This window comes from Notamacropus eugenii, chromosome 1, assembly GCF_028372415.1.
Source record: "Notamacropus eugenii isolate mMacEug1 chromosome 1, mMacEug1.pri_v2, whole genome shotgun sequence".
NCBI lineage: Eukaryota > Metazoa > Chordata > Mammalia > Diprotodontia > Macropodidae > Notamacropus > Notamacropus eugenii.
This window is the reverse complement of record NC_092872.1, coordinates 478,689,655-478,714,647: the sequence shown is the minus strand read 5'-3', so window position 1 is coordinate 478,714,647 and position 24,993 is coordinate 478,689,655. Positions and strand designations below refer to the sequence as shown.

General features: G+C 46.3%; 2 protein-coding genes across 6 annotated transcripts in view; one reads left to right on the top strand and one right to left on the bottom strand.

Annotated features, from left to right (window-relative positions):
* NIBAN2 (niban apoptosis regulator 2) overlaps positions 1-10,965 on the top strand; it is a 104,351-nt gene extending 93,386 nt beyond the window's left edge. Inside the window, exons 10-14 of the mRNA XM_072632494.1 lie at positions 432-587; positions 2,212-2,328; positions 2,419-2,526; positions 3,635-3,746; positions 9,054-10,965. Of these exons, the coding sequence (XP_072488595.1) occupies positions 432-587; positions 2,212-2,328; positions 2,419-2,526; positions 3,635-3,746; positions 9,054-9,730 (1,170 nt within the window). The 3' untranslated portion in view covers positions 9,731-10,965. The remainder of the gene's footprint in view (positions 1-431; positions 588-2,211; positions 2,329-2,418; positions 2,527-3,634; positions 3,747-9,053) is intronic.
* Positions 10,966-14,255: 3,290 nt separating this feature from the next.
* The window catches only part of LRSAM1 (leucine rich repeat and sterile alpha motif containing 1), a 33,127-nt gene continuing 22,389 nt past the window's right edge, over positions 14,256-24,993 (bottom strand). For 4 of the 5 annotated variants that reach the window (XM_072632495.1, XM_072632499.1, XM_072632496.1 and 1 more), the window contains exons 18-25: positions 24,210-24,284; positions 21,817-21,897; positions 19,706-19,801; positions 18,289-18,387; positions 17,470-17,601; positions 16,661-16,742; positions 15,855-16,000; positions 14,256-15,628 (exon numbers count right to left, since the gene is read on the bottom strand). In XM_072632495.1, the coding sequence (XP_072488596.1) occupies positions 15,503-15,628; positions 15,855-16,000; positions 16,661-16,742; positions 17,470-17,601; positions 18,289-18,387; positions 19,706-19,801; positions 21,817-21,897; positions 24,210-24,284 (837 nt within the window). In that variant the 3' untranslated portion in view covers positions 14,256-15,502. The remainder of the gene's footprint in view (positions 15,629-15,854; positions 16,001-16,660; positions 16,743-17,469; positions 17,602-18,288; positions 18,388-19,705; positions 19,802-21,816; positions 21,898-24,209; positions 24,285-24,993) is intronic. The other variant, XM_072632498.1, reaches the window with a different exon arrangement.

Sequence of the window (24,993 nt, the reverse complement as noted above, 5' to 3'; positions counted from 1 at the left end):
CTAGCTATAATGGCTAGAACTTATATGACATTTTAAGATTTGCAAAGCACTTTTCAAATTTTATCTCATTTGACCTTAAGCAACCTTGGAAGTAGGTGCTGTTATTATCCTCATTTTACAGATGTGGAAACTAAGGCAAACACGAGTTATGACTGGCTCAAGGCCCCACACTTAGTGAGTAACTGAGGCAGGATTTGAAGTCAGGTCTTCCTGACTCTAGGTCTGGCATTCTATCTGCAATGCCTCCTTCCTTAGCCTTTTCCACTCACATTCTGGGAGTTCAGGTTCATCTTGTATGAGATCCTGGTAGTTTGTGTCTATCATATTTTGAAACTAAGCAGGCACCACAAATAGCCAAAGTGGTGGAGGGTGTCAGATGCTAACCTGGGGAAGGCAAATACATCACATTCAAGGCATCTTTGCCTTCCCAGTACATGGAGAAGCTTTCTCAGCTGGCATACCATCCGGTCAAGATGCAAAGCTGTTACGAGAAGATGGACCAGCTGAAGCTTGAGGGGCTGCAGCAGCGATTTGATGTCTCCAGTGCATCTGTATTCAAACAGAGAGCCCAGATCCACATGCGGGAGGTAGGAGCCTCAGAGACCTCAATCCACCCCAAAATCCTCCCTACCCCACCCCCATCCTTGGAGCTTTGGAGAACAGGGGTCATAACAGAGACCGGAGCAGCATGTAACTCCAGATAATGCCTCTGGGGTAATGGGGACTTGCAGGGTAATTACTCTGCACACTGATGCTACAAGTTGTAATTGGTTGAGTCTGCCTAGTGACTCTGCCCTGGACAAGGAGAAGAGAAAAAGATAATCCATATTAGCTGGTGATTAAAAAAAAAGATAAATACAAGTAACTAAACTGTAATCATGTGCCTGGCTCCCAAATAAACAGTCACACTCTTATTGTCACCAAGGCAACATGGACGAAATTTGTTTTGGCTGCCTCGCAACAATCCTTGTCCCTTATCGCAACAGACACACACACATGCACATGCACATGCCTCTTCTTCTACAGACCCTACTTCTCCCCTTGAAACATTTCCTCTGCTACTAGCCCTAACATTTCTCTTCTACTTTCTATGTGAAGCCTTCTCTCATTTCCCCTCACACACACATTTGTTAGTTAGTGCCTCCTCCCCACCAAAAAAATTACCTTGCTTCATTGTCTCCCCGATAAAAACGTAAGCTCCTTTGTTTCTGTGGCCTTTGCCCTTAGCAGAGTCCATGACATTGTAGGTGCTTAATAAATGCTGGTGGCTTGATTAGTAGAGATGCCCTCTGTCAAGGCTGCTTCACCTTTATAATGTCATAAATCCCTCCGGTTGGAGTGTGGGAACCTGCGGCTCGAGGTCTCATGTGGCTCTCTCTAGGTCCTCAAGTGCTGCCCTTCTGCGGAATCTAAATTTGTGAAGTTTGGATTCAGTCAAAAGGCTGCACTTGAGGACCTGGAAGGCCACATGTGGCCTCAAAACTGCAGGTTCCTTACCCCGCTGAAAGACATTTTCTCATATCAGGGAATGTTGGTGGGGACAGAATTTAAGGGAATGTTATCGTTTACCTTGGGCTTTATAACAACATCCCAATTAGTGCTTTCCACCACTTGGGCATGAGGCTCTTGTCTCCCTGCTTTCCCCAGCAGCATTTCTTGTGTGAACCCTCTGCCCCCACCTATCTTCTATAAAGGTCTTGAGTGAGAGATGAGAGGTAGTATGAGAGGAGGGCTTTGAACCCTGGAGAGACAAGGGACTCAGACTTGGAAGCTTTAGTCAGTCCACAAGCATTTCTTTAAGCACTTACTAGGTGCCTGTCACTATGCTAACCACTGGGGATTTAAAAGAAGGTAAACAAACAAAAAAACCCAGTCCCTGCTTTCTAGGAGTTTCCATTCTATTGTAGGAGACAACATGTAAATAGTGAGATCTATGAAAGATATAGACAGGGCAGATGGGGGGTAATCTGAAATGGAAAGGTATTTGTAGCTGAGGAAAATCAGAAAAGGTTTCCTACAGGAAGTGGGCTTTGAGCTAGGTTCTGAGGAAAGTTATGAAAACTACCAGGAAAGGCATGAAGAGATAAGTGGGCAGAGGACATCAGTTGGCAGGGAGTTTAAGTGTTAAACTGAACTGTTTCTTCCATGAGGGGAGATAGTCCATTGACTTCCAGTAACAACTTCTCCATGGGTCTGTGATTCCCTCCTTAGCAAATGGACAACGCTGTCTATACCTTTGAGACGCTCCTTCACCAGGAGCTAGGGAAGGGACCCACCAAGGAGGAGCTGTGCAAATCCATCCAACGCATCCTGGAGCGTGTGCTGAAGGTAAGATGGGACTCCTGCTTGGGCCTTGGTGGAAGATCCTCCCCCCTCCCTTTCCCCTTGGCCCTAATCAGTGCTATTGCTCTCTGGCAGAAGTATGATTATGATAGCAGTACAGTACGGAAGAAATTCTTCCGGGAAGCCTTGTTGCAGATCACCATCCCATTCCTGCTGAAGAAGCTGGCCCCTACCTGCAAGTCGGTGAGGCCCTGAGCTGGGGGGCAGGGGCTGAAATGGGGGGAAGACTAGTCTCCTAGTACTCCGAGCTAGAAAAGTACCTTAGCAGTCATCTTGTTCAACTCCATTTTAAAGATGAGTTAAATAGACTCAGAGAGGGGAGGTGGCTTATCCAAGGTCACACAGATACTAACAGTAGAGTTATCAGTCATTAACTCCCTTTTCCCAAATCCACAAACTGTAGCATTGAACTTGTTCATTTCTGAAATGATAAAATCATGAATCTTAGATTATTTGCTGTGACTGTTGGGCAGCATCTTAAAATGTTAGTGGTGAGGGAGCTTGAAGATGCTCTAGTTCAGTGCCATTGTTTTCTAGATGGGAAAAAATGAGGCTTGCCCAAAGTCTCGGAGCAAATCGGTCATAAAGGACTAGAATCCAGGTGTCCTGACTCCCAGTCCAGGGCTTTTTCCACGGAACTCTACTGCTCCAAGCATACTTCCTCCGTGCCCACCTCAGGGCAGGTTCTGCCTGACAGAGCCACAGCCCTATAGAGAGAAGAACATGGAGTGTCCTTTTGAAACAGGGCATCTGCTGCCTCAAGATAGTGGCCCTTGCCTCTGCTGAGCTGAGCCACCAGACTGGCCCTACCTATACTTGGCCTCATGTCTTTCTTTTTCAATGTTTAATGATGCCCTTTTCTCTTCTTTTATCACTATCACTTCCCAACAACTCTACCAGCTCCCTACCCTCACCTCCTGCCATAGAACCCTTCCCTTATAATATAAGTACATTCAATCAAAGTTAATCAACACATTGGCCACTTGAGAAAATCTGTGCCCCAGTCTACCCATTTAATCCACCACCCAATCTGCCAAGACACAGGAGGCACACATCATTGTCTGACCTCTGAAGTCAGAATTGGCAACTGTATTGATCTGAGCACCCTCCTGTCTCAGTGTCAATTGCCTTGATATTGTTGTTTTCCTTGTATAAATTGTTCTCTTGGTTCAGCTTCTTTCATCGTGTGTTGAATTCATCCAGAAGTTCGTCTGAATTCTTCATATTCTTTAAGGTGCAACAAAATTCCATCAATTCCGCAATTTGGACTTTGTCCTTTCCACCCCTCTAGGAGCTCCCCAGGTTCCAGGAATTGATCTTTGAAGACTTTGCCAGATTCATCTTGGTGGAGAACACATATGAAGAGGTCGTGCTACAGACAGTCATGAAGGACATCATGCAGGGTAAGAGCCCCTGCTGACCAGGGACGATCATCTGAGCAGCTTTCAATGGATTGGCCCATGGGCTCAGTCTCTCTCTCTCTCTCTCTCTCTCTCTCTCTCTCTCTCTCTCTCTCTCTCTCTCTCTCTCTCTCTCTCTCTCTCACACACACACACACACACACACACACACACACACACACACACACACACACACACACACACACACAATTGGGCACTTAACTGTATGGGTTTCCCTGGGGAGGAAATCTTGAGTTTGGGAAGGGCCTTGGCACTACAAGGCAGTGGTTAGAACATCCTTAGAGCTAAGGTCTGTTGGACAGAGACCACAGGGAAATGACTTCCATGCCATCTGGGGACATAAGATGAGCCATACAAGGATGAGTGAGCGTGGGATCCTACGACACCCTGAGGAATGAAGTTATGGAGGCAGAATGACAGAGCAGTATGTACTGGCATGTAGAATCCTGAGCCCAGTTTTTGTGCTACAGCTTGAGTGACCTTGAGCAATCCCTTTCAACCACTCTCTGCCAGCTCCTGTGTCAGCCACTCTCTGCCAGCTCCTGTAGTACACACTGCCTCATGATGTCTCTTGTACTGTTGTCTTGAACTGTTAAATCTTTTTTGTGTTGTTCCTGAACTTTTCATGGTTGTAAATGTCTCACCTTCCATCTTAAAAGACAGTGAGGTGGCATAGTGGAAAGAGTGGTGCGCCTAGAGTCAAGAAGACCTGTGTTCTGATCCTGCCACAGACACTGGCTAGCTGTATGACCCTGCCCAAGTCACTTAACCTCTGTCTGCCTCAGTTGCCTCATTTGTATGATGGGGATGAGAATAGCATCTCCTTCCAGGGTTACTGTGAAGAGAAAATGAGATAGTGTTGTGAAACACTTTGCAAACCTTAAAGCTTTCTATAAATGCTGGCTAATTTTTTTTAAGGCTAAGTTCCTCGAGGGAAGAGATCTAAGGTAGTGGGTAAGGCAAGGCAAATAAGAGAAAGGGAAATAAAGTAAATGAACATGACATAGTAATTATTGAGAGAAGGGAAAGGAAGTTGGTGTGAGTGTCTAGTAGCTGTGGAAAGAAGGGAAATAAAGGCGTGACTTGACGAGTCATTACAAGGGAATCCAAAGGAGTAAAGCTAATATAGACTTACTTGAGCACCTTCCCTGGCCCTTCTGGACACCATGTGCTCTGCCACGTGCTGGAGGTGCACAGGGATGTGCTAGGGCCTTCTGCACCGTGGGCCCTTTTAGCAAGGCTGACTGCCCAGCTCCGTCACCTTTGTTACACTCTAACGTTGAAGGAAGCAGAGATAAACAAAGGTGACGTAAGGGCGTAAACTACAAGAAGGGAGGGTAGAGAGCATTTTGCTGGAGCTTGAATTGAATGTATAGTATTCATATTTCCAACCTAGCCAAATGACTGCTATTTACACAGGCTAGAATCCCTTCCTAGGGAGACTAAAGGAGATTGGCTATTGGAAGGACCTTCTGGGATACCTCTCCACCTTAGCACAATGACACAGTCCTTAGAAACATGGGAGGTTTCAGTGTGAAAAATCAAGAAGAAAAAAGGTTTTGACGTTTCAGAGAGGAAACTGTTCCCAGGGGTCTTTCATCTAGAAAAGGAAGGGAGGAAGGACTGCCAGGCCCACAGGGCTAAGAATTAAATTTGAGGTTCTTTCTAAAGAAGGATGTGTCCTCCAGAGAGTAATAAAATGGCTGAGTAGATGCTTTTAGATTGGATATAATCCAGTGTTCTAGGAAAAAAAGATGAGTGCTAGTACTGGTGACTTCCTGCTGAAGGGAACTGGGAACTGAGGCAGATACTTGTTGACCTGATAAGTATGAAAGAAAGATGTGTTTTTTTCCTAGGTGACATGAAGGCAGGGAGGTAGGGTAGTGAATGAAGTGTTGGGCTGTAGTTCAAACTTGAAGTTTAACTATTGCCTCAGATACTTGGCAGCTGTGTGACCCTGGGCAAATTATTTAACATCTGTCTGCCTCTGTTTCCTCATCTGTAAAATCAGAATAATAACAACACCTTCTTCACAAGGATGTTCTGAAGATTAAATAAGATAATATACTTAAAATGGCTTGCAAAATTTAAAACCTCGTATAAATGTTAGCAATTATTTTTATAGGAAACCTCCAAGGATTTGTCAAAATAAGCGATTACTACCCACTTCTGGTGGTTCATCTGGGCACAAATCAGACACGTGTGTGCACATGCACACACATGCACGCACGCACACACAGGAAAGCATTGACAATGATTTGAAAGTCTTGGGCAAGAAACTGAAGAACTTGGAGTCCTGCTAGCGTTTTCATCACTTCTACCCTTTCAAGGCCAGGGATTTAGAAGATAAAAAGGTGATTGGAGAGGTGAACAACTGGTTAAGAAGATGATGTCTGAGAACAGGATTAAGATTTCTGGACCACATCTTAAAATACAGGAATGTGACAGACTTTAGGCCAAAAATAACTAACTAAGGCTTCTCAGAATGTATTTGCCTGCTCTCTGATGACACTAATCACATGCACTTTTGGCTGAAAAGGAGAGAAGAGGAGGAAAATTGACTACCTATATCTGTCAAACTAGAGACAATAGAGAAAAGTGACAGTGCAAGAAGAATAACTTTTGAGACACCTAGACACTCACAGGAGACAGCGACAAAACCCATGGTCCCAAATGTCAATATACAAATACACAATGTTTGGGCAATAAGTAAGATAAAAGAGAGTTTCTAATGCAAGGAGACATTTCACTCCATAGGTGTCACCAGACTTGGGGGGAATGAGACCAGTGACTGGTGTGCTTTATTCAAAAGGAGCAAGATCAGTAAAAAGATGGTTAGGAGGTAATGTACACTAAGAAGAAATACTTGTGTGAGGACATCCAAGGTGGCTGTGGGTGTGGTGTGACCTAGAATGACAGCATTTGAGTGACTAAGTCAGCAAGTATTTAATAAATATCTGCTGCATCCCAGGCACTATGCTAAGTGCCAGAGATACAAAGAAAGGCAAAAAAAACAGTTCCTTACTCTCTAGGGCCTCGCAATCTAATCAGGAAGACACCATGTAAACAACTGTGTACAAGCAAGATAGATACACTTGGAGGCAAGGTAGTCTCAGAGGGGAGGCCTCCTACTCAAGGTGGGCTTTGATCTGAGGCTTGAAGGAAACCAAAGGAGAAGATGAGAGGCAAAGGTGAGGACACCAAGTGTTCCAGGCACAGTTTCCATGGAATTGGGCCGTGGAGTGTTGTGTGTGAGGAACAGCAAATAGGATGGTATAGCTGGGTCATATGTAGAATACATAGGGCGGAGTAAAGTTTCCAAATGACTGGAAAGATAGGAAGGGACTAAGTTACAAAGGGCTTTAAAAGTCAAACAACTTTGCGTTTCATCCTGGAAGTTTTCAGGAGCCATTGGAGCTTATTACGAACATCAATCAAAGGACAAGCAAATGATTTCATGACTGGTGTATACTATAGGCTACCTGAACAGAAAGAAGAAATGCCTCGGGAATTCTGGAAACAATCACTGACCTGACACAGGAGCATTATAAAATAGTAGAGCAGGCTTCACTTATCTAGCTCTCTGCTGGATTATTGAGCTCTCCAGAGCTCTTTTTAGGCCAGAAGTATATCAACCAAAAAATAGATCAGCCCTTGCCTGCTTATCTTGCCTTGATGATAATTTCATCCTTCCAAAGGTGAAGGAAGCAACAAGGGGGAGTTCTGTTATGGATCTGATTCTCATCAACATTTAAAAGTATCTCACACTAATCTTATGGAAAATAATGGAGCAATATGGGTTCATTCAGAAGTGTGCAACTTGAGACCTGCAGAACTCTAGAGTATGGAGGAACCAGATTAAAATGTAATTAAGAAATGTATAACAAAATAAATAAAAATACAATATAACATAGATTGTTAATTTATAGTTTTCTAAGTCAATATGCCCCCCCCCATATCCCCACTCCCTTCATTTCTATTTGAGTTTGATACCACTGAGTTGTTGTTGAGTCATTTTAGTCATGTTCCCCTCTCTGTAACCCCATTTGGGGTTTTCTTGGCAGAGATACTGGAGTGGTTTGCCATTTCCTTCTCCAGCTCATTTTACAGATGAGGAAACTGAGGCAAACAGGGTTAACTGCCCAAGGTCACACAGTAAGTGTCTGAGGCTGGATTTGAATTCAGGTCCTCCAGATTCCAGGATTTTGGGGGGCTCTCCACTGCGCCATCTAGCTCAGATAGTACAATAGGATGCATTCAGAACTGGCTGAATGGTTGTGCTTAAAGAGTGGTCACTGGTCAACGATAAATTGCTTTGGTTCCCTAGGGAGACAACCAGGTCTAAGATCCATATCAGTGATGTGGATAAAGGCCTAGGTGGCATACTGGGCATATCTGAAGATGACACAAAGCTGGAAGAAAGGATAGAAGTGGAATTAGGGTTGGGTAACCCATGGAATGATAGTCTGACAGGCTAGAATACTGGACAGAAATGAAAAAGAAGAAACACAGTAATAGAAGAAAATATAAACCTCTTAAAGCTGAGTTCAGGAAATCCACTCCACAAGTAAGAGATAGGGAAGACATGGCTGGAGAGCAGTTTTTCTGAAAAAGATTGGGGCCTTTTCATGGATCTTAAACCAAGTGGACACAGCAGCCAAATAACTCCAAGAATAAGGAGGCGAGTGCCCAGCTGTGTTCTGCTCTGGTTAGATCACCTCTGGAGTATTATTGTGTTTAGTTCTGGGCACCACCATGTAGGAAGGTCATGGGAGGTTTGGTAAAAGGGATTAGGAATGTTTAGCTGGAATGAAGGAAAGCTCGAGGGAAACATGATACCTGTCTTTCAAGTATCCCATGGAAGAGGGGCTTGACCTGTAGTCTGACCTCAAAGAGAAGAACCAGGAGCAATGGGTACAAGCTGCAGAGGCTTGTGGTTAGGAAGAAGTTACTAGCATTGAAAGTCACCAAAGAGAGAATGGGCTGCCCCCCCCAAGCAGTGGATTCCCTGTCACTGGAGGTCTTCAAGTAAAGGCTGGAGGGCCCTTGTTGGGTGTGACAGAGGAAGTTCTTTCAGGAGTGTGGCCAGCAAGGTCCCTTCCAATTCTAAAATTCTGCAGTTCTGGGTTTCTTCCCTTACTCATCTTTGTCTCTTTCACCTCCCCCAGGAGAAGGTGCTCAGCACGTTTGTTAAATGTCTGTGGGATAGGCCCAGCTGGAGGAGTCAGGGAAAAGAGGGAGGATATTGAATGAATGTTGAACGAATAATCCTTCGTTTTTGTGTTCCAGCTGTGAAGGAGGCTGCGGTGCAGCGGAAGCACAACCTTTACAGGGACAGCATGGTGATGCACAATAGTGACCCCAACCTCCACCTGCTGGCCGAGGGTGTCCCCATTGACTGGGGAGAGGAATACAGCAGTGGCAGCCCAGGGGAGGCAGACCTGTCTGCTGAAAAGCGACGCCGAGCCAAGCAGGTGGTCTCGGTAATCCATGATGATGAGGCTGGGCTGCCCTATGAGCCATGCCCAGAAATGCTGTCCCCAGGAGTGCCGGAGAAGGAGCCAGTCCCCTACCCTGCATCCCCAGACAGCGTCACAGAGCTTCGGGGCCTGCTGGCCAAGGAGCTCCAGGTGGAGAACCCCCAGTCTGCTGCTGAGCCCCTCACTAATGGCACATCCCCTAGAGAGAGCCCCCAGCCCCTGGAGGCTGAGAGGGAGAAAAGTCCTAGCCAACAGGCATCTCCCCTCAACCATACCCACCATGAGCCAGCACCCACCATCCCAGGTGAGGAGGCCATCTCCCCTCCTGATACTCCCATTCGACACTTGTCCTCTGAGGAAGAAGCAGACAGTGATCACCCCAAGCCCAGTGACCAGGAGACCGGGGAGGAGGTATCTGGCCAAGGGAGTAACCCCTATGTCCAGACCACCACAGAAGACACCACAGGTGTGCAGACTGAGTTTTAGGACAGAGCCTCTCCCCTCCCCCCATGGATTCTGGATTCTGGTCAGGTGTGTGCATGATGTGAAGCCCTAGCTAACCCACAGCCCCCATCTCCAACCCACCCCCAGCAGCGGACACTTAATATTGCTCATCTTGTGGAATGGAAGCAAGCCAGGCTGGACAGGAGTCAGGGGGTGTTCGCTCACTATCTGTTGCAAACACGTTTTGTTCTGGTGTAAGAAGGGACTGGAGGGTAGAGGGGAAAATGGGACCCATGCTGCCTACAGGCCTGGCTCACTTCTCAGCCCTTTCCCGGCCCCTGTGTCCCTTTTTCTTTTTGAGATTGAGAGGGAGATGGAAGGCACCGCCTGACCACAGCAGCAAGACTCACTGTCAAGATTTTCCCTTGTTAGCTGAGGGCAGAGGAAGGTGTGAGGGAGAGTGAGGGGGAAGCTGGTGCCCATCCCCCACTCTTTCCCTGGGCCATGCTCAGTGCCCCCCATTGACCTTATGCTGTCGGTCCCATTTTAAAGATTGCAGCCTAGTTGGAAAGCTACCCTTTTCTGGCTGTTCCTTTCTTCTACTTCCCATCTCCCCCAAAGGAGGAGGAGAGGCGCAAGAAGAAGTTAAAGTGTTCTAGAATCCATTTAAGGCCAAGTGGTTCCTGAGAATGGAGGACGAACGGCTGACACAGCCTCCTTGAGGATTGAGCTGCCCTATCTTAGCCTCACCTCACCTCCATCCAGGAGGGTTTTCCTTAGGCACATGAAGCCTCTGGCCCACAACTGTTTCCAGCCAGAGGGACTGGCCATGAATGATGTTCTCAGTGGCCATTCTTCCCAAGAAACGTGGGGATGGTAGTCATGGCAGCAGCTGCTCGATCTGAACCAGCTCCCCACCTGTCTTGTTAGGACTGTATTGCCAGGAGCTATTGATCTGACAGGGAGAGAGGCCCGCTAATTCTGGCATAGATGTATATGTAGGGGGTAAGGATGGACAGGGACATAGCCTTGTTTTCTAGTTCTGGGGGATAGGGTTTTGTTGCATTCAATCTTAGGTGGGAGGGAGAAATGTTATTGTCTTGGTCCATTCTGATGATTCTTAAGAAAACAATTCATCCATTAGAGTTATCAGGAGGAGACTTTAGGCCTAGGGTTGGGGAAAAGAAAGATTGTCTAGTGCACGCGTTCTAAAGCAAGGAGTGTTTAAGATGCTAGGTCTCATCCCAAGGCAAATGTCAGTTGTCTTGAAGTTGGGGTTGTAGTTGAAGTGGTGGGTTAGGTCTTACCATATGATTTGGGAGGTTGAAGGTGGCAGTTAAAGTGTTAGGTGGGAGAAAGGGATTTGGTCAGGGATGGAAGGAGTTGTTTCTACAAGGCTTGAGTTAGGAGAAGTTAGTTTGTGTGACATAGGAATGAAGCCAGGAAGGCAGGTAAGGATGTGAACTAGGAAGCTTCAGGAGGATATGCAGAGAGTGGGTCACATGGGACCTCAGGAAAGGAGGAAGCCTTGGGTACAGGGAGTAGCTCTCCTGGAGGAATGCAAAGAGAGGAAGACTATGTTTAGGTGGATGTCTGATCAGGAGCGGAGAGAATTCCAGCCATCCTGGATTGGGGAAATAGAGGCAAGTGTTATCTGGAATTCCATGAGGACAGACCTGTATTGTGTTGCATTGAGAAAATTGTGTAGAATCACTTGTCCCATCTACTTCCCTTGGTCACTAAGTCAACCTCAGCACCATCCCCATCCTATTTTTGGAATTTGGGGTTTTGTTTTGCATGTGATCAATTCTCTGGGGTTGTCTCTACATGTTTTTCCCTTCCTCTATGCATTCTTGTTTCTTATGGGGAAGAGGCCATGGTCTCTTGCCTTTTAAAAAAACTGGCCATGGTCAACTGCTTTTTTAAAAAAGAGGAAAGATCAAAGAGTTGAATCTGCTTGGACAAAGGGATCTTTTCTATATCTCACCCCCTGCTAATCTGAGAGAATGATGCTTCATGCCTTCCCAATACCCAGATCTCACATGTCCACACAAATAAAAATTGACTTTTAGGGAGCCATGGATTTTACTGACCATTCCAGGAGCCTACTAAATGCTTGTGGACAGAGCCTCCTAGGCTCCTGCTGAAATTTTTGCATCCCAGGCATGTGACTCAGAGGTTCTCAGTCTCAGCTTTGGTCTGGCACACACACACACAGTACACTCACCAGGTGATCTCAGCCACTGCATCCATTCAGTCCAAGCCTGCCTGTCTTTTTTTATACATCATCATGTGTTAACACTTGGCATTGCAGTTGACTTCCGTTTTTATCAGACCCTTATTCCTAAAAAGTTATTCTGGATTTAGGAAGAGTGAGATCATGGTGAGTCCTTGTGAGCTGTGCTAGAATCCATCTGTGCTCATAGACACCCCCTGACCAGTGACCAATGTATTCTATCACATTCCCCTTCTGATAAAGAAAACCAAGGAAAAGACTGGCCTCTTCAGGATGTGGCTTGGATCCAGGCCAGGGAAGGAAATTCTCCTCCTCCCCCCCTTAGTCCCTCCCTTCCCTCCACCCCCTCCCCCAGACCCATCACATCCTGTGTTGGAGCAAGCCAGCTTCCTGAGGCTGGGGGCAAGTTAGGGGCTGGTTCACATTTCCATCCTGGGCAAAAGTCTTGGGAACATGGGGAGGAGCCAGAGGATCTTTTCAAGGGCAGTGCAAAGCCATGTGGTCTAGTGAGCCCTGAAATGCAGGGTCCTGGAATTAACTCCCTGAAACGGACAGCTGATACTTCTAAGCACACTATGAATCTAACCCGATTCTTCTACAGACATTCCGTTTTTAAAAATGCCTTGTAAACTTTGTTTTCCTTTTTCTTACTGGGGATCCAGCCTGAACCACTCAGGACCCCTTTACAAGTGCCTTCCTTTGGATTATTTCCAATCTGCCTCTTTCAAGATATGATATTGAAAATATTATACAAAATGTTTATGCCTGTACTAATTAATAAATGCTTTATTTAAAGCCAGCCCCATTGTCTGCTGCTTCAGAGGAGAGATGTTCAGATTGCCAAACTGCCTTTGGGAGGAGGAGGGGAAAATGGGTCAGGCCTGGGTCAGTTCTAAGTCCTGACCTGCCGTTAGAACAGAACCTGGAACTGCACAGGTGGGCGGGGGGCCTTTAGTGAACAAGGAATGAATGGACACTGCACCTCCCCAGGGGAGCTTACAAACCCCAAGCTTGCTTCAGGAAGAGGACGGGCAAAATGAGACCCAGCTCTGAACTGCTACGGGATGAAATAGTTCATCTACTTGTATTTTTTAAAAATACAATTTTTTTATTGCTATTTTCGCTTTCTTACATCATCATAGTTATCCCACTATCCTTCCCTCTCCCTCCCAGAGAACTATCCATGTGACAAATAGTACTTTTAAAAAGAGGGAAAAATCAACACAATGGATCTCTACATTTTAAAGTTCCAAAAACGTGCAATGTGTAACACCTGTGGCCCTCCCACCTCCAGGAAGGGGGTGGTTTAGGGGTGGGCCCTTGCATCCCTTCCTTCAAGGCCAGCACTCTTCCTAACTGTGTGTTCTTTTGTTGTTGGCGTGTGTACAGTTTTCAGGGAGAGCTGAGGCCCAGTGCCTGGCTGCTGAAGGCCGGGGGCTGGCCTCCTCCCAGGATGCTAGTTAACCTCCACAGCGTGGCTCCTCCTCTTTGTGGGCAGAGGGGCGGAGCTGTGTGCCCGGCCTTTGGCACTGCAGCTATGGGCGAGCCCAGACACCTGGAGGCCAGTCCCTCACAGATCCTGAGGGCCTGGCACCCCCTGGTGGCCACAGGCCTGGCCAGGTTTTTCATCCACCTTCATTCCTAACCCTCCAAAGCCAAAAATGCAGAGGAAGAAACGGTGGTAAGTTATGTCAATTATCATGCAGAGGAAACTGAGGGGAGAGAGGGTATTGTCTTCTCAGGCCATCATGTCACTATTTCTGCATAGGAGGAGCCTTCCGGCCCTCAATATCTATAAGTCTGAGCTTCCAGAAATCCAGGGCCTTGAACCCAGCCCTTCCTTCTGGCACCAGAAAGCCCCGAGCCACCCTGACCCTCCTCCTAAACAGAAAGTCTGTGCTCAAGGCTTCCACTGCCACTCCTCTGAACTGCCCCCAAGCGGGCCCCTGGCCAGCTCTGCCTGAGGCAGCAGGAGGGTCCAGCCCATGACAGCATCCCCTCTTCCTTTTAGGCTAAGCCAACTCAGTTGAATGAAGTTCAGGCCAACTCTCAGGATTCAGATGGGACCAAGGAAGGGGGGTGTGGCTTCAGCAGCACACCATGAAAAGCACCAGGCCCGGAATCAGTTGGTGAGTGTTGGGCCTGGCTCAGCCAAGTCAGCTCTCTGGGTCTGGAGCATCCTTCCTCTGAGAGCCCTTCTGGCTCTCGATTTCTTCTCCCCATCCTGTCTGGAGTCTATTCTCACTATTAGCTCTTTTCCCATAGGAAAAACAGTCTCCACTTGCCCCTTAAGCATGACCATTAGCAGGTACGCAAAGACGGCTCAGGCACTGAGGGTGGGAAAGCGGAGATTTATTTCTGTTTTGAGACTTAAGAGCTCAGCCCCTGATCATGCACTACACTAGGGATGTGAGGTACGAGGACAGTACAGCGGCTTGACCTACTACAAAAGAAAGGAACAACACAAGTGATGGATTTTGCTGGGTGTGCCCAGGTGTGGCCCCTGCTGGCTGCCCATTCTCAGTCTGCAATGTAGGCAGCCACCCCCCAGATGTACCCCAGATAAAAGAGGAGGTACACAGCACTGTGGAGGAGCCTCATACGGAGCAGGCTGGGCTTTCGGGACTAAACACTTCACCTTCTACTTTGGGGAATACTGACCGTTCCCCAAGGGGCCCACGGTGCAGAGGATGCCTGTTCACTTTAGCACCTAGCTCAGCTGTCCATGCCCAGGAAAGCATTCCCTGGAAGCAGAGACAGTGAGCAGTCAGACAGACAGATAACAGGGTGTCATTTCCACATTGGGTTAAGACCAACAAGGAGTCTTGTCCACAGACCCTCCAAGCCTTCACTGGGCCTTTGTATCCCTTTGAAGCAAAGACATAGAACAGGCAGACATACAAAGGATGTCACTTCTTCCTCTGGGCAAGACCAAACAGGAGTCTCTGCCTACGAGGTCCCCTGCCTTCACTGAATCTTTAGCCCTCCCTTCCTCCAGTGACTCTTCTCTATTCTTCTAAGGCTGGGCTTTTAATACCCTGAGGAAAAGGCCTATACTGACAGCCAGTGGGAGTAAACCCCAAGTTTCTGATGGCACACTTGGCCAAAATCTTGACCTCCTCAATCTGTTCTAATGTCCCTCAGCTCTAGTACAGGCAAGGGAACAGGTAAGCTGGTCCTTTTCTGTTTCTTCAGTCTTTGTGGGAACTATAAGGAAGTGTTCTGCTTCTGTTCTGAGATGAGAGTATGATAGTACCTTGTCTCCCAACACTACACTCACCTCTGACTCCTGTTTCTAGAAGCACCCTATATAACCAACCTCATCATGGGCCTGGTGATGAGGGAAGCATGTTAAATTACCTAATTATTTATCCCAGGAAGAAAAAAAGTGCTTGGCAATCAGAGCCCATCCTCCCAGCTGGTGAGGAGAGGAGCTGTGAGGAAAGGGCCACATGCTATCTCTGAGAGGGGATTAGAGGAAGGAGAAGCAAGGCCCCTAGTCTTATACCAGCAGCTTGGTGTAAGCCAGGAAATAACTGTGAGCCATTCTGGGGTCTAGGAACAGTCTATTCCCCAGCTTAGCCACTGTGGTAGATGCGGAGACACTGTACAATGTTCTGGCGACACAGTGGGCAGGTTCGAAGGGGCTGGCAACAAGACTGGCAGCAGCAGACGTGACCACAGTTGAGGAAAATCATCTGGGCCTAAAAGTTAGAGAAAAGGATAGAATGGACATTCTTCTAGGCAAAAAAACCATTCCCAGATTTCCCAAGACAAAAAGACAACTTCCTACGGGAACAAAGCTGTGAGGACAATCTAGGAGAGTGCCGGGGCAAGCTGGTGTTGATGCCAATAAACTGGGACTGAATGAACTGTGATGTGTGCGTTTGGGCTCCTGCCCCCAGCTCCCACCCCAGGGTAAGCCCTTACCTCTCGCTCCAAGCACACTACACATTCTGAAGCCTGCACGTCCAGCTGTTCTGGGGGAGCTGTTGGAGTCACAGCCTCAGGAGACTCTTGGGCAGGGCCAGGTTCCAGGGCCTCCAGGCCCTCATCTTCAACAGACTTCAGTAACTCTGCATGGCACCAGAGGAGACAGTGAGTGTTCACCATCAAAGGTGCCCAACGATTCACAACTCACAAAGTGCTTCCACATCTATTATCTCACTTTATCCTAACAATTTTGAGAGCTGGATAGAAGGCAGAGAACAGAGCTCCAGTTTATAGGTAAGGAAACTGAAGCACCAAAAAGTTAAGTGAAGAAATAAGCAGGCTTCCTGACTCCCAGGCTGGTGATCTCGGCTCTAAGCCATTTTTCTGAGGAACATGAGTTCTTAACTGAATACCACTGTAGTGTGGGAGTGATGTTCAAGGCACCCAAGACCTAGATTCTGGTCAGAGCTCTTTCAAAGAAGTTTCAGCTAGGTGATGCCATGGGTACAGCACTGGCCCTAGAGTCAGGAGGAGCTGAATTCAAATCTGGCCTTAACTAGCCATGTGACCCTGGACAAGTCACTTAATCCAACTACCTCAGAAAAAAAAAAGTTTCAGACCTTCCTCATTCTACAACTCAGTTTACCACTTTGCAAAAGAGGGATAAAAAATCATTGTTCATTCACCAAACAACAGTCAAGAGTTTGAAGAAAAAGAGCAGAAAGGCTCTGTAAAATGAGACGCCTTCTCCTGAGGAATTTTGGTGTGACATGTTCTTTTTCAGGATTCCTGGTTGTCAGTACCTGGCAGTGTTTTCGCCATGTCCAGCAGCTCTTGGGCTCTCCTGATCAGTGCATGCTGCAGGCCAGTTTCAGAAATGCCCATCTGAAGCACAAGCAGTCAGAGAATTGCAGATTTGGAGGTGACCTAGCGCCTCCCCCCACTCCCCACCCCCACTTGCTAGCTGAGCACGTGCCTGGGAACACCACAGCACTGCAGAAGAAGCGTCCATGGAGAAGGTCTAAGCCTTGGCCCCAGAAAACACTGTGGCTCCCAGCTCTGGCTTTCTGCAATGTTTCACCCAAAGCATGGAGAGGATAAAGAGAGGGGAGGCAAAATGCGACCCCTGCAGGCTAAACCTGGCCACTGCATCATGACAGTTTTTGGAACAGCAGTTCGTGAGGCATTGTGGAAACAAAATATGGCTTTTAAATGAAACTGGACCTATGGAGAATCAGACTGTGTCCTGGAAAAGACTGAGTGTTAGAGATTCCTGGTGAGATATGGAGGTTGTCCATGTAAATAGCTGGGAGAAGGAAGCCTGATCTGGGTCAATGATAAATGCAGATTTGCTTGATCCTGGTAGAATTTTAGTAGCCTGTGATTTTCTAAAGATAATACAAAATCTACCAGGCTGGTTGAAGGTATATTCCATGGGCCATGAGGAACCCAACAGACATCTTATTCAGGTAAACAGCCCTGTACAACTATAAGACACTTATTTAACATTAAGCCTTGTTAAGAATTTTTGAAGAAGGTGAAAGAAGGCAGAGTCAGAATGATCATTCTGCCTCCCCACATTCCCCAAATTACATAATGTTCCATTCCCTACCTTGGCCAAGTCACCAGGGCTCATGTGGCTCAGCATGCCTAGGGAGACTCGATGGTGAGCAAAGATGGGCAGATAATGTTCGGCTGAAAGCTCCACCAGCAGGGTTACCAGCTGCTGCTCCAAGCCCTCTTCCTGGGGAAGGCAAAAAAAGGCCAGTTAGATTGGTGGGCTCAAACTCAAAAGACCCTCGCTGGCATCATGCTGACTTAGAAAAAACAAATTAATGTCATCTATGTTGTACCGTATCTGTATTTATTTTGTTAAGCCTTTCCCCATTACATTTTCATCTGTTTCAGCCCGCACTCGAGATTTGTGGGCAGATATCTCTGATTTGGTTCACAAAGGGGTATTTACTTTGCAGTGGCTACTAAAAAAAAGTGGGAGAGGCAATGGAAGAAATTTTCATTTTGTAACTAAGACCCCCCCAATCTCTGTTGAGTGGACATGTTGTGAGAACAAGAAAGAAAATCCCAAGAATTCCTCTATCATGATCAGCACAATAAACATGAGTTGATACAATCTCAAGGCCAAAGGGAAGGCAAATTCTAGTACACGTTGTCAAGGCTAGCACAAATTTGGCCTCTGTCAGTGAACACTAAGAACTACTACCAAGGCATCTGATGGGAAACTTTTGCTCCTCCCATCCAATTAAGGCCTGCGTTTGCCAGAGAAGATCTAACCATGTTGGCAAAACTCGGCTGCAAGGAATCTATAGAGGGAGTCTGCTCCCACTTTAAAGAATATGGCCGTTTAAAAATAAGGAAAAGCATGCTCTTTGGACAGGAGATCTCCCCTTTTCCAGGTATTGCTGGTCTTTACCTGCAGCTTCAGAGACAAGGGCTTCTGATTTAAAAGACGTTGATACTGAATCAGCCAGTAGTTTTCCTGTGTGGTTTCACTTTTGGCTTCCATCTCCAGCTGCCAAGAAAGAAACAGACTGTGTTAGCTCCAAATCAAGGAGCTAACTGATCTTTCGACATAGGAGTACTAAGGAATGGTCACAGGGAGTTTTCAAGTACTCATCTCTCCAGCTCATAGGAAAAACATCTGCACTCATTCAGGCTATGGACCTGGGACAGACTGAACAGAGAGCTCTGTGGCAGTAGAGGGGCCCCAGGAATGCTCTGCTTCAGCCTCTGGTGCTCGCTACAGTAGCCTGCTTGTAAACCGAGGAAGGAAGGTCTAAGGGTTGTAAGGGTGCCTTTAGTTTCTAGGGAAGGCAAAAACGCTTGGACCAAGATGTTAGACACAGGGATCACCAGTTTGGGCTTTTACAAAGACGAGCCAGAGGCAAGCATCCACCTGACTTCTTTGAGAAGAAAATGGCTCCTTTGTCCAGACTAGTTTTCCTTGAAGGACTCATCCCAAAATTACTCACTTCAAATTGTTGAGCAGCCCAACACACAAAACACTAGTTGAACCATCAATATACAAAGTTATCCCTGGAGGGAGGGTGGGTCTTTTTGCCCACTTCAGATTTTTTTGAAGGAAAATGTGGTTAAAATGAACACCAAGGAGCAAAATACTAGAAACAAGGTGGGAGCCCATTGATGGCTGAATAAATTGCGGTATGTGGATGTTATTTCACTCAAAGAAATGGTAAATATGAGAAATTCAGAAACCTTACATGAACTGGTACAGAGTCAATTAAGTAGAAGCAAGACATCAACAAACATAATGACAATAATAATGAAAATAAACACAACACAAAAAAAATCAATTTTCATAAATGCAATGAACGTTTGACTCAAGAGGTCAGACGACTAGAGATACCAAATGTGGCATACACAGCTGTGGAGGTCAGTTTTGCATGAATGTTTTTCTTTTCTTTTTGTGAGGCAATCAGGGTTAAATGACTTGCCCAGGGTCACATAGCTAATAAGGGTCAAGTGTCTGAAGCTGGATTTGAACTCAGGTCCTCCTGACTCCAGGGCCAATGCTCTATGCACTGCACCACCTAGCTGCCTCTATTTGGTGCGAGTGTGTGTGTCTCTCTCTGTGGATTTCTTTGTTAGAAGAGAGGGTTTGTTGAGGTAAAGAAGGCTATACAGAGCAATGGCTGTAATACGTAGAGAACAAAAAACAAAGATATTAACAAAAGTTACAAAATGAAGGGACTGCTGAGGGCAGCCTTGATCAGTGTGCTTCCTCCCTGGTGCTAATGACCTGGCCTGGGGAGCCTCCTACAGCAAAGCCTCTGGCGAGGCAGGCAGACCCACAAAGCTCAGACACTCACCAAGATTCCTTGCAGCTCCTCTTCTCGCTGGCTCTTCTCTTTCAGGAGCTGTTGCAGCAGGGAGCTGAGGGCCCGGCGCTGTTCAGAGATCATTTCCTACAACGTACAAACAGACTCCTTTTCCACACTGCAGAAAAATGCCCTGGCTCAGACTGACACCTGCTTATACACGGGGAATAGAGGAGGTGAAGGGTGTTGTCAGAACCCAAATCAAAGATAACAAGAATTGCTGACAGGAGCACCAGACACCCCCATGGCTCTCAAGTTGTGACCCCATCCACCTCTCCCTTCTCCCAGTAGCCCCTGCTCTAGCCTGAGGTCCAGCTGGGGCACAGGTCCTGATAGGCTGTGGGCTGGAGGAGGTCCTGCTGGTCTCTGCAGCCCATTCATCCCCTCCCCTGCTTTTCTGGGATTCTAAGCACCTCCCATGTGCTCTGAGGGCTGCTGCTAGGCAGAGAGGCTAAGTGATGGATAGGCTTATCACTGAGAAGGGGCTGGTGAGAATGAAAAACACAAAAGGAGAAATGACGACTTGCAGAAAAGCCAGCATCACCTTGTCATGTGGTCTGACAGCAGAGTAAGTCTGTAGGTGGATGCAAACAGGGGGCAAACCTGTGACCACTGTCTCATGGCTCACATGCTTCTCAGGCCTGGAAGTGAGCCCTTAGGATATGGCTCAAAGAGGCCCCTGGCCTGAGCACACATCAGGCCACAAGCAAGGCCTCTTTACGGAGCTGGTGACTCTGCCCAGGATGGGGACATCAGGAACATCTTTTTTTCCCCTTCATCACTCTTTTCCCTTCTATCACACAGAGCCATAAAATGTTAGATCTGGAAGAGACCTTAAAGATAATCTAGTCCAGGCCCCTCATTTGACAGATGAGGAAACTGAGGTTCTGAGCCAGAAAGTGGCCTGTGAAAGAACCTGTATTAGTCTAAGAGTTGGGCCTAGAACCTAGGATTCCTGACTCCTATTCCAGTGTGCTTTCCATTGGGCCAACAAGTACTTGGACACCTGGCAAAGGGGCCTAGCAGGAGATTTGGAGGGCCGCTTTGGATTCATGGTTACTCCAGTCACTTCCCAGGAGGCCATGCTGAACAGAGGGTACATAAGGGTCAACATTCAAAAGGGCAAAATGATGGAACAGGTGAAAAGATTAGTTGGTTGGTCACAATTTAAGGAAGTCCTAGTCTCCCTATAGAGAGATGCACCAGTGGGATGGGGCATTTGAAGATTTTCCCCCCAGAGGGCATTAAAGAGAAGGATGCCGGGGTCACATCCCTTGAGGCTGGCCTGAGCTTGCCCTGCTCTCTCTTCTCCAGAGTATCCTCCCAACATAAAAAGTGCACCCCTAGAATGACAGGGTGGCAACAAGGTGAGCAGAAGCTGCAGGCCCAGAAGCATGAGTTCAACACTTGGAGCGCCCAGGGGCAGCTCCATCTTAAAACAAAAGAAACACAAGATGATGATGACAACGACACATTTCTACAGTATCTGAAGGTTCACAGAAGTGTCCCCTGGGAAGGGGCTTTGAGACAGAAACTCACCCAACTCGTGCACTTCCAAAAAGAGGCCATCCATCCCACCTCTGCCTGAACTGGGCCCAGAACAACCCTGCAGGTGGTGTTCTCATGCCTTCCTGGGGTCACCAAATCTACCTAAGCTGAGTCACAGTCATGGTTTGGGGAATTATGAAGCATTAGGACTAGAAGGGACCTTGGAACATCAAATGTTAGAACACAGAACATAGAATGGTAGAACTGGAGGGGGCCCTAGGACACAAAATGCCAGAACATAGAAACATCAGACCTGGAAAGGATTTTGGAGATCATCTGGTCCAACCCCCTCCACTTTACAGAGGTGGCAGCTGAGGTCCAGAGAGGATAAGTGACTTGGCTAAAGGCACACAGTGAGTAAGGGGCAGATCTGGGACTTGGACCCAGGTCTACTCACTGTTGGTTCAATGGCCCCAGAGTCATTCCTTGCTCACACATGGACTGATTTGAAGGCTGCAGAAAGCTAGAAGTGAAATGCACGGGGTTGAGAGATCCCCCAAGCAAGACCCATTGCAGGTGGAAGGGATGGAGCCAGACCAAAGAACCCTACATACCTGCAGTGCCTCTGTGTCCAGGGCTTTCCTCTTTAACTCCAGTAGTGTCAACTGCAATAACTCAGTTTCTATTAACTTAATCTAAACAGAAGATGAGACAGTGTTTTTAACTTACATTGATAAAGGATTGATTTGCTCTGCTGTAGAAAACAGCCCTAAAGTGATGTTCCAAATCAGCCCTTCTGGGAAAGGCCTGAGTTTCAGGATGACGGAAATTCTAAGTCCTTTTAATGACCCCATAACCAGGTATTCCTTTGGTTACTCAGAAAAGATGTCCCAGAAGCAGTAGTTTTACTGGGGCTCTTACTAGCTTTCTCTCTACCTGTCAAACCATCCTGCACTCCCATTTTAGCTAAACTGTCCCCCCAAACAGCTGATAGAGTTCTAGGGAAAGACTCATGTTCTGCTAAGAAACACAAAAGATGCTTCTTGGCTTTTCCCATAAGGCACCAGCTGAGGAACTGCTAGGAGACAGCTGGTTTGGAATGTGAAAATCACCCATACCTACAACTTCTCAAAGTGGAAGAGTCTCCTTTCAAAGCCCCCAAGGGGAAGCTTGGAGTTCTAAGCCAGTTAGGGGGGAGGGGAAGTGCCATGTGAGACACAGGGCCCAATTCAGCCAAGGCTACTCCTAATTTGTCACTCCCCAGCCAGCCATGTGAAGTCACACAAAAGAGTTTTATGTTGGGCAATATGGAATTTAAATTAAATTGGTAAATAAAGAAGGAAGTCACGTCAGAAAAAAGAAAAAGTCATGCAAGAATGTGAAATTTAGATTATGCTTAATGATGATGCAATGAGATTTTCCAATAATCAAATAATCCCTTGCACTTTACAGTTTACAAAGCACCCTGCCATCTATGATCTCGTGTGATCTTCCCAGCAAACCTGTGGGGTCAGCAGGGCACTATCCCTATTTTACAGAAAAAGAAATGGAGGTTCAAAGAAGTGAAATCATTTAGCCAAGGTTACCTTGTTATCAAGGACAGAGCCAAGACTACAACCCAATGTTCCTTCTTTTTCTCTCTTTCTATCTCACATGATTTTCTTTCTTTTTTAAAAGTTCTGTTGATATCCAGTGTTCTTTCCAATACCCACACCAGGGATGGCAAAGATTTCCTGGCTCCAGTTCTCCTGGGTAGGAATCAGAATGAATCCCAGAAATACCTCTGGAATTTTATCAATGGATAGTTTTAAATGAATGAAGAATTTTCTCAGCTCACTAGAAGATCTAATGGGCCTCAACAAAAGATGGCATGAATGATGTAAGGGATGAGCCTTCACCATCTATATTATACAGCAGACAGACTTTGCAATCATAGACAAGTTCATTTTCAGAGCATTTCCTTCCCACACAATATCTGGTAGCAAACAGTCCTTTATTGCTAACAGGGAGATGAAGGCACTAACCACCGTGCCCGTGGTATCCCAGTGAAGTTGACTATCTCAGAGGAAGAACACTCAGCCGTATCTCTCCCTCCCCCTTTAGACTGGGCCCAGTTTTGGGGTTATCAAGTGAAAAGGGGAGGTGATGTATACTTTGGAGGTGCACCTTCTTTGGAGCAGGCCCTGGGAGGCATTATTCTTTTCCCCATTCAGGCACAGAATCAGACTCTGAGAGTTCGAAGGAGTCTTAGAGATCTAGTCCAACTTGGCCAATGTGAGAATGTTTTACTTGGCTATACACATTTATTACAAAGATTTGTTTTCTAATTCTTTCAAGGGGGAGAGGGAAGATGAAGGAGAGAAGAGGGATTTTTATTCATTGAAAAAAATTAATTTTAAATCTATTCCAACTCCCTCGTTTTAGAGATTAGGAAACCAAGTCACAGAGAGGTTAATGGGTCAGCCAAAGTTACCCAGTGAGCTAGTGGCAGAGCCAGGACTAGAAAACTGACCCCTAGTTCAATGAAATTTCCATTTACGTTATACTATCAAAAGTCATGACCTTTCCTTAAGATTTTCCAACAAAGTCCTGGAAAAATCCAAAAAAACCAATGTGATGACGAATTTAGAATCATATAAATATTAAGTCTTAGAGATAGAAGGGACAAGAAGTCATGAATGCCAACCTGTCACTTGGTTCTACAGTATCCCAGGTGGTCATGCAACCTCTCCTCAAACAATGCCAGTTCTGAAGAACTTCTCAACAGTTCTTGATGTATAGAATTTTTTTAAAATTCTGAGTTGAGAAAGTGACCCCCTATAATTTACTCTTCCCTCTTCTCTGGCCCTCTGGAGCAAGACAGTATGAGTAAGTTCCCTCTTGAACATGAGGATCCTTCAGACATTTGAAGACAGCAATCAGGTAAGGCTCCTCTCTGCTAAGTGAGAGGGTGTATGCAGTATTTAGAAATCCCAAATGAGTTTACCTCTGGTGACCTGGAGCTCACCTGGTTTCTGATCTGCCGGTGCATGAGGTCTTTTTTGACTTGAAGGGCTTCAAATGCAGCTTTCTGCATTTCACTCTGTAATAGAGATTGCATTCTGTTTAGCCAAGTGGTAGAACCTTTTTTCCACTGAGAATTCTAGGTCCAGAGAAAAACTGAGGGCCACATGCAAAAAAAAAAAAAAAAGAAGAGAATTTAATTATTTTTCTTGGAGAAAATGAAAATGCTCAGTTCACTGGCTTTTAAAGTTAAAACCAGGGACCAGGAAATTTCACTAAGACAATTAATACTAAAAAATATAAGGGTAGTAGACAAAATGGTAAAAGGACAAAAGAGAAACACAATAGAAAAGATGTTTAGAAAGAGAGAAGAGATAGAGGTAGGAAGGAAAGGGAAAGAGAGAGACTGAGGTAAGGAAAACAGTATAAAGAGTTACTTGTGAGGTTTTTGAGGCCAATTAGCAAGTCTCTGGGGATGTAGAGGGAGAGTATTATCACCTGCTAGCTCCTGTCCATTGCACTGGTGGTTAGATAATGAACCACTGCTCATAACTCTTCAACTACCCTAACCCCAGCCCTCAGAGAGCATCCATTTTACAAGGGACAGCAACAGCATCCCAGCAGGAGGTAGAATTTGTGTGGGGATATAGTGAATAAAAAAGCAGAACCCAGAGGCTACTGGTAGGTTCTCCCTCCCTGTTGTTTAACTTAGATGTAGAAGTGAAAAGCTTAGCTATACAGTCTCCAAATCCCTCAGGGGAGAGTTTCCTTTGGGGGACAGGTTTTTC